Raw genomic sequence first — 9,003 nt, 5'->3', positions numbered from 1 at the left:
ACTTTACAAGATTGACTTTTAATGGTTTTTCTTTGTTATTATCACACAAAAATAATCAACATTTAACTTCTACAAATTCAATAGTAAAGTGTTGTCTGGTTATACAAGTCCGCGTATCTGATGCTAATCAACAAGCTAACCTGTTTTTAAGTCCTTAATTTACATAACCTGGTCACTTTTTCCGATGAAACTGTAGTGTATCTAACATGTGATCTTAGTATTTTGAGATTGATTTTTTTTCCATCGACACGCACCATAAATGACATTATTTACTGTACTTCCTTGTTAAGCCGCTGACAAAGGCACGTGATGACGTCTTAATATTTCCAAAGTCATTTGACTCGATTAGTCGATATACTAATGTGACGTCATCTGCATAGAAACCTCTAGTTTTTTTCCTTTTTTTCAGCGACCAATCAGAAAACATAGAAGTTATGACTGGTGGGTGGAGAGCTAACGAATTCCTCGTGCAGACTGTACATAGTTCAGTCAGTTCGTCTTGAGTGGTTTGTGTTCTCGTGCTACTAATTGGAAATGGTTATTAAGGTAAGCTCCTGTTGTTGTTGTTGTTTTTTTCTTATTTTCCACTTTTCTTTCTTGTTATAATAGTATTAGAAAATTAGTTAAACCTAGGCTTAGTAGATTAAAAACACGACATTTTAACCTTTTTTTTTGTGAAGATACTTAATCAATCTTCACACTGCATTACAGTTTGTCGTTTATTTTCTGCAATAGTTCCTAGTTTGAATTAGTACTGGTACTCGAATTATTCAATCCTTACGGACACACGAGATAAACGGTCAGGTCAGAGACCCCAAAGTTCTGACAGAAGGAAGGCAGTCAGCAGCGTAACATGTATCTATTCTTAACCATATACAGTTATAACACTCCCTCCACAGCTGGGAGAACAAAACGTATTGGGTGACATACAGCGGCACGAACCTGGGACCTAACGACGTGCAGCTCTGTACGCTGGCCACTAGATTACTCCCGGCCCTTAAAGTTTGAAATACAATGTTTAACTTCATTTATAAACATTGTAAAACATAGATCCAAAAAGGATTACTGGTTGAGCTATAAAAAAAGATGTAAGAAATGTTTATTTTTCTTAATGCAGGTCCACGAATAATACAAAGAGTTATTACCCCTCGAAAAAAATGTATTTCTATATTATATTTATATAGTAAAAACATTAAATTGTATAAATAAAAATAATAAAATTGTTTACTATTTTTTGTGAAACATTATTAAAATATTCTCCCAGATGACGTGTTAGTCTTCCACTGAAAGATGTTTGGGAAATGTTTGGTAGGTAAGGCTATGTTAGTCTTCTACTGATAGATGTTTGGGAAATGTTTGGTAGGTAAAGGTATGTTAGTCTTCCACTGAAAGATGTTCGGGAAATGTTTGGTAGGTAAGGGTATGTTAGTCTTCTACTGAAAGATGTTCGGGTAATGTTTGGTAGGTAAGGGTATGTTAGTCTTCTACTGATAGATGTTCGGGAAATGTTTGGTAGGTAAGGGTATGTTAGTCTTCTACAGAAAGATGTTCGGGAAATGTTTGGTAGGTAAGGGTATGTTAGTCTTCCACTGAAAGATGTTCGGGAAATGTTTGGTAAGTAAGGCTATGTTAGTCTTCCTACTGATAGATGTTCGGGAAATGTTTGGTAGGTAAGGGTATGTTAGTCTTCCACTGAAAGATGTTCGGGTAAATGTTTGGTAGGTAAGGGTATGTTAGTCTTCCACTGAAAGATGTTCGGGAAATGTTTGGTAGGTAAGGGTATGTTAGTCTTCCACTGAAAGATGTTCGGGAAATGTTTTTAGGTAGGTTTTTGTTATTCAATATTACTATTATGCAGAAAGCTACATGATAGGCTATCGATGCTGTGCCTACTTCTGGAATCGAAATCTGGTTTTTAGCGTTATAAGCTTACAGAATTACCGCTGAGCCATTGAAGGGATGGATGTTGAGCCACTGTAATGAAGGATGGTGATAAGGACATGAAACTTTTGGATTTATCTTTTAATTACTTTCCTGTTGTATTATTAGAAGTCAATTTTTATTATAGATATAAAAACGAAGTCTTAGAAAAATGCAAACATTTCATTAATCTTTGACGTTTTAGTGTGTTTTTTTAACGTAACAAGTAGGCTTAGCGAAATTCAATCCAAAATTAATGTCTAGTCCTGCGTTGGACGATGTCCAAAAAGCCATGGTCCTCAGGTCAGGGGTATTGAAAGTCTAGACTCTAGACGATGTCCAGAAAGCCACGGTCCGGGCATGGGGTATTGAATGTCTAGACTCTCGACGATGTCCAGGAACCCACTGTACGGGCGTGGGGGTATTGAAAGTCTAGACTCTAGACGATATCCAGAAAGCCACTGTCCGGTTGAGGGGGTATTGAAAGTCCAGACTCTAAACGATGTCCAGAAAGCCACTGTCCGGGCGTGGGGTATTGAAAGACCAGATTCTAAACGATGTCCAGAAAGCCACTGTCCGAGCGTGGGGTATTGAAAGTCCAGACTCTAAACGATGTCCAGAAAGCCACTTTCTGGGCATGGGGTTATTGAATGTCTAGACTCTAGACGATGTCCAGGAACCCACTGTTCGGTGGCGAGGTCTCTTCAAACGATTTTTATTAAAGCGGTGCTACGGGACAGAAATCACATTTTCACTGTATACTGGGTACTACAACCTTAATTAATGCACAAACCTAATTTCAAATATTTATACTATTTACGACAATTTCAAGTAAAATAGATGTAATTTGTCGCCTTAGAGTTTGGTTGTTCGTAGTTAAGCACAAAGCTACACAATGGGCAATCTGTGCTATGACCACCACAGGTATCGAATCCTAGTATTTAGTGTTATAAGCCTTCAGACTTACTGCTAATTTGTTACTACGCGTTCTACTGCAGGTTAATTTAGAGCACGTATCTTATGTTAGTTTTTTTTTAATTGTTTGTTATCTAAAACTATTTTAATATTTCAAGATGAGAATGGAATATCAAAAGAAAAATATACGTCATTAATATTATGTTGCAAAGTTGATTTTTCTCTTCTTTTTCTCGAAAAGTCTTGGCCAGGTGGTTAGGACGCTTGACTCGCAATCTGCGGGTCACGGTTCGAATCCCCCCTCCCACCAAACATGATCGCTCTTTCAACCGTGGAGGCATTATAATGTGACGGTCAATCCCACTATTCGTGGGTAAAAGAGTAGCCCAAGAGTTGGCGGTGGGTGGTGATGACTAGCTGCCTTTCCTCTAGTCTTACACTTCTAAATTAGCGTGTAGCTTTGCGCGAAATTCATAGCAAACCAAACCCAAAAGCCTGCACATAGCGAATTTAGTCCAGAACAAAGTGCCCCTCAATGGCACAGCGGTATGTCTGCGGACTTCCAACGCTAGAATCCGGGTTTCGATACCCGTGGTGGAAAGATCACAGGTAGCCCATTGTGTAGCTTTGTGTTTAATTACAAACAAACAAACCCGAACAAAATTATCGACAACGATCTTACGATTTCATCAAAGTCTAGGCTAATGTTAACCCTAAATCGGTGCCATTTGATCACCTAAAGCGCATGTTTCTGTGTCAGAAAATTGTAAGTTCGAAATACACGTGCTTAGTCTACTAACGAAATAACTACGTTTACATCGTGTCATATAACCGAGCCCATTCTATTTATTTTCAGCCCGGTACGAGGGCTTTTGATAGGTGTATACAGCGTTATCAATACATATATTAAACTTTAATATACTGAGCTTCGCCCTAGTTTATATTATTGGGCTTTGACCCACGTGAAAAAAAAATCCTAAAATTAAACTTCATATATTTCTTGTTTTCGTTTTTATTTTGTAGCGATCAGTTAGGCCTAATAGTTGTTGTTTTTATGTTTCTCTAATTGTGAAGTAGTAAAAATATAGCGGTTCATTGCAGGGCTTGACTTAATGGTTAGTGTGCTCGGACTGATTCACAGGGTTTATGATTCGCAACCCTTTTTTGAAAAAAACTGTGCTCCACATAGGTCGTAGGTGACGTTAAAATCCAACTATTCGGTGGGACAAGAGTAACCCCACAGTTGGCGGTGAGTGACTAGCTAGCTGCCTTCCCTCAAGTCTTACCAGTTCAAAATTAGAAATGACTATGCACAGATAGCCCTTTTTGTGGCTTTGCGCGAAAATCTTGAAACAAACAAGTAAGCATAGTAAATCTTGCCAAAAAAGTTTATTATTGTGACTTAACTGAAAATATGTTAAAATTAAATAAATAGATTTGTTAAAAAATATTCAAAATACAGTGATTAGAAGAAAACGAAAAGGGGAGATAACTTGATAAAACTTTAAATAACATTCATTAGAACGGCATTAGTACAATTTTACTATATATATGACAAGTTCAGTTTTGTTGTTACCATAGGAACACCCCATCCGAGTAGGCCAATCGTTGCAAAGATAAAAATAGTAATACCTCGTCGATTTTCTGTCTCAGGTCGAAATACATTCGCACGTGACAATGACATTATCTTTTTGTAACACGCCCATTTTTATTATTTTATATTTTAACATGGCTCTCTTCTCCCAATTATCCAGACTCCCAGTGTTATCAAATTTACGGATAACAAGATAAAGGTGGAGAAGAAAAGAAATTCGGGAACGTAAGAGTCTGTCAATAATAATAACATTTTTGGTTGAAGTATAAAGCTACCCAATGTGACCACGCGGAGAATCGAACTCCTGGGTTTTAGTATCATGAACCTTCATCCAAGCTTACTGCTAAGCCAGTAGGGGACTACTGAATTACGTGTGTGCACTAATTGTTTAAATTAATTTGTAGCCCAATAAAACTAATTAACAGTAATTATTTATTTTTGTACTTTTACAAATAACTACTATCTTTCTATATATATATATATATATAAATAATTATTCAGAGAGAAATAACAAGCAAAATGAAAATATAAAGATGTTCCCTCATTTCTTTACCGGGTGAGGACATCGTGTGCTACTTAATAACCATCCCTTCATATTTTGTTTATGCCTTTATTATCAGTTATCTGTTTGATTAAGATTTCTATCAAAAGAAAGCGACATCGGGGCGGAAATCAACTCGCGTGATTGGCAGAGATTTTTATTACGTATACACGTCGCTTACCTTATTAAACTTCTCCTAACTTGTGGATATAACTAACTGGTTATAAATACATAAACACGAATATAGAATTAAACGAAATATGTTTAAAATGTCTGTCATGGTCTCTTGTATCAGTTGAGTACAATTCTTCGTCCAATAGTGTGGGAATATTGATTTTCTGTGTTACGCCTCCGTTCGTTAGTTAATTTTCCGTATAATTTCTTCCCGAAGAAACTTGACCGATACAAGTCCTTTCTTAAATAAAACTGGTTTGTTCTTTCTGAATACAACTTTGCGATACACTTAATTTCAACAGTCGCGGTATAACAAACGCTAAAACTCACAACGAACGTCTCACATGCCCAACAATATTCTCTCTGTCCGCAGTTCAATAACTCAATACATTATTGCCGTCACGTTGTGACCGTCTTATATATAAAAGAATACCGAGATCTAGTAAACTCCCGATATTTCAGGAAGGGACGTGAACGTTCGAGAAGATTGTGGCGTGATACTAGCGTCACGTGACCCCCGATGTCGTAACATCTGTTTCAGTGAAATCAGAGACGTGAACTGTTATTTCGATCTCCTGTGAACAAGAATTTTATTTTTGTGATTGTTCATATACAAACGTGTGCATACTAATAACTTATGTTTGTTTGTTTGTTTGTTGTTAAGCACAATGGGCTATCCGTGCTGTGCATACCACGGATATCGAAATCCGATTTTTAGCGTATACGCCTTCAGACTTACCGCTGAGCCACTGAGAGGCACGAATTTATGAGTAGAATAAAATAAAAGTATGTTATATGTCAATCACACAACATCTGCCACATCTAGTACCGACGAGGCCTATCGCGTTGTTCTCGCCCATAACCCAACAAAACTGTGTTTTTAGATAGACATTGGATTAAGTACTGTTAGGTCTTCTTCAAAAACTTTTTATTACACAATTCACACACTCTAGCCTTTGGTTTACCTGTGTTCATGGGAAGAATTCACTTAAGTGCAAAGCATAAAGCTCTCAAGTGTTTAATTCCAGGTCTAGCCTCTTCTGTAGTTTTTTGTTGTACCGTCCTGTAAACATGTTCATCTCATTCTGTAGTTTCTTGTTGTACCGTCCTGTAAACATGTTCATCTCATTCTGTAGTTTATTGTACCGTCCTGTAAACATGTTTAACTCATTCTGTAGTTTATTGTACCGTCGTGTACAGAATGAGTTAAACATGTTTGGACGGTACAACAAGAAACTAAAAATTAATCCAATAATGAACGTAAATAACTTAATATACAGTTTTTATTTACAAATAAAAAGATTCACCAATTGGTATCCTCGCTGTTAGCGATATTTTCGGCCGTAATCCCAATAATATGTAACGAGGGTCAGCCAGCTTAGAAAATTTATGAGATATATTATGCTAACAATACACATTAACCATCATAACAACAACAACAAAACACGAAAAATAATAAAACTAAATATGTTATATAAATTGGATATTCTAACTAAAATTGTTACATAAAAGAAAGACTAGATAATAACTTAGTCTAAAAGAAACTTTTTTTTTCTTTAGGTACAAACAACGATACCCTTGACAACCGGGACACCAGTTTAGGCACAACTTTATAAGGTCATCCTTACAACGTCTAGCGACCAATGAAAAACAATTAAATGGCGATAGTTTAATTCCAGAGGAACTCAGCATCTGAGATAAACATGTTAACAGGACGGTACAACTAGAAACTACAGAATGAGATAAACATGATTATAAGTTCTGATTTTTGTCGATAGTTTGCTTTGATCAGAAGTAAATTATAACAACTGCGTTTGAATTTGGTTTATTGTTTTGCGACGTCTACATCCGTGTTTGTGTGTTTACCTAACCCTATACATGGCAGTTAAACAACTTTCTGATATAGGCCTAAGACCGAGACGCTGCTGTTAAAATTTAATTGTTTTAAGGTGAACGCTAAAAATGGTTTTCGATACTTGTGGGCACAGCACAAAGAGCCCATTTTTCAGCCTTGCGCTCAACAACAAAGTGAAGAAGTCAACCCAACATGTTGAAAATCATTTGTTTATCAAAACTCCGAAGAGTAATAAAAGTCTTGATTTTTTTTTTTCTCCCGACATGTAGAGTAATTCTCCTACCGGCTACTACGTTCAACAGCGTCCATGGACTCCTACTAAACGACGTGGACCAATAGCAGCGGAACATAAAGGTCCTGGCCCGGCCTCAATTTCATTGCCATCTACGTTTGGTAAGACGTGTTTTAAAAAAGTCTACTTGATATGCAAATTACAAAATCGCGCATCTTTGGATTACACGTACAACTAAAAGATTAGTCCTAGGGACTTGAGGTTGCGGCTTATAACACGATGGTGCAAACGAACGAAAAACATTTTGATGACAAAAACCGGAAAATTTTTAGCACTGAATTAATACATGTATTTTACGTCACTATCAGATTTATAATAACTTAAACTGCTTCATTCTTTTCTAGACCAATCAGAGTTTCGATTTATACGAGTGTATAATAACATTTCAAATACACTTTATTCACGTTACGCCACAACCGATGAAGCGTTTCGTTCAATGAAGACCTCTGGTATTGAGCGAAAGGCCTCATCGATATTTAATTTACTTAGAACAAGTAAAGTGTAATTAAAATTTTATTTGACACGATTTTGATTGTAATCTGTATATCACCAATAAATAATGAAAGGATTGCCTTTATTATCAGTTTTGGTGATGTATTAACAGACATAGTGCTTACTCAACACCAAATTTTGCCTTGCCATCTTAGGCATTTTCTACACCATATTGAAAATCATCTTTCTAACATTACCTTCTTCAATTTTGCAGAGATTATTGTACTTACGTCAGACGGATAAGTGTATTATTTCTACCATTATTGTAAAATAATAAAATATTAATATCTATATATAAGTATTGCGTAGAGAATTACTTTGTTTGTTTGTTGTTTTTTTTTTAATTTTGCGCAAAGCTACACGAGGGCTATCTGCGCTAGCCGTCCCTAATTTAGCAGTGTAAGACTAGAGGGAAGGCAGCTAGTCATCACCACCCACCGCCAACTTTTGGGCTACTCTTTTACCAACGAATAGTGGGATTGACCGTCACTGTATAACGCCCCCACGGCTGAAAGGGCGAGCATGTTTGGTGGGACGGGGATAATTACTTTGTTCCGTTATGGTTAATTTGAAAGTATTTGCGCACATTTCTGGAAGTTATTTTTAAGTTATAAAGTCACACAAAGTTTGTGCTGAGATAAAAGTATTCAGTACTCGTTCTGTATTGAACTGACTTAATAAAACAAACATACTTAATATCGAAAGTTATAAAATACTGTTTTTTTACATTATATTTTGAAGACTAGTCAACCACACCGTTGGGTGATGTTGACTAGCTGCCTTCCCTCTAGTCTTATCAGTTCGAAATTAGTGACTACTAATATAGATACCACGTGAGTAGCATTGCGCGAATTTCCGGAAAGAAATAAACAAATAAAAATATAAAATGCTTCTTCCAGCTACAGTCTCAAATATTCTACAAAAATCCCAGTGTCAAATAGTCTTAAGTTATCTGTTACTGATGTTGTTACTAATTTATGTCACCGTCAACCTAAACTTGTAATATGCCAGCTTCATGAACGTCACGAGTCATTGCGATCCAAGAACGTCGGTCCGAGGCCAGGTCAACACAAATAGAAATCCAATCACGGTTCCATCTTCGTTGGCCATGTACAACCCGCAAGCCCGTGGATTCTGCGTCTGCTTTTACCGATGACAGTCAAGTTTTCACCTGGCCACCACGGCGCCGCCGCCACTCCGGAGCAAGTTTCAGTTCGAGG

The 9,003-nt window shown here is 36.8% G+C and overlaps 1 protein-coding gene across 1 annotated transcript in view; it reads left to right on the top strand.

The window, feature by feature from the left end:
• The first annotated feature begins 439 nt into the window (after nucleotides 1-439).
• Nucleotides 440-9,003, top strand: part of LOC106469340 (outer dense fiber protein 3-B-like) — a 17,790-nt gene continuing 9,226 nt past the window's right edge. The window contains exons 1-2 of the mRNA XM_022397834.1: nucleotides 440-546; nucleotides 7,269-7,392. Of these exons, the coding sequence (XP_022253542.1) occupies nucleotides 535-546; nucleotides 7,269-7,392 (136 nt within the window). The 5' untranslated portion in view covers nucleotides 440-534. The remainder of the gene's footprint in view (nucleotides 547-7,268; nucleotides 7,393-9,003) is intronic.

This window comes from Limulus polyphemus, unplaced genomic scaffold, assembly GCF_000517525.1.
Source record: "Limulus polyphemus unplaced genomic scaffold, Limulus_polyphemus-2.1.2 Scaffold3431, whole genome shotgun sequence".
Lineage (NCBI taxonomy): Eukaryota > Metazoa > Arthropoda > Merostomata > Xiphosura > Limulidae > Limulus > Limulus polyphemus.
Note: the sequence above shows the minus strand (reverse complement) of the source record. Positions and strands in the feature narration are given on the sequence as shown.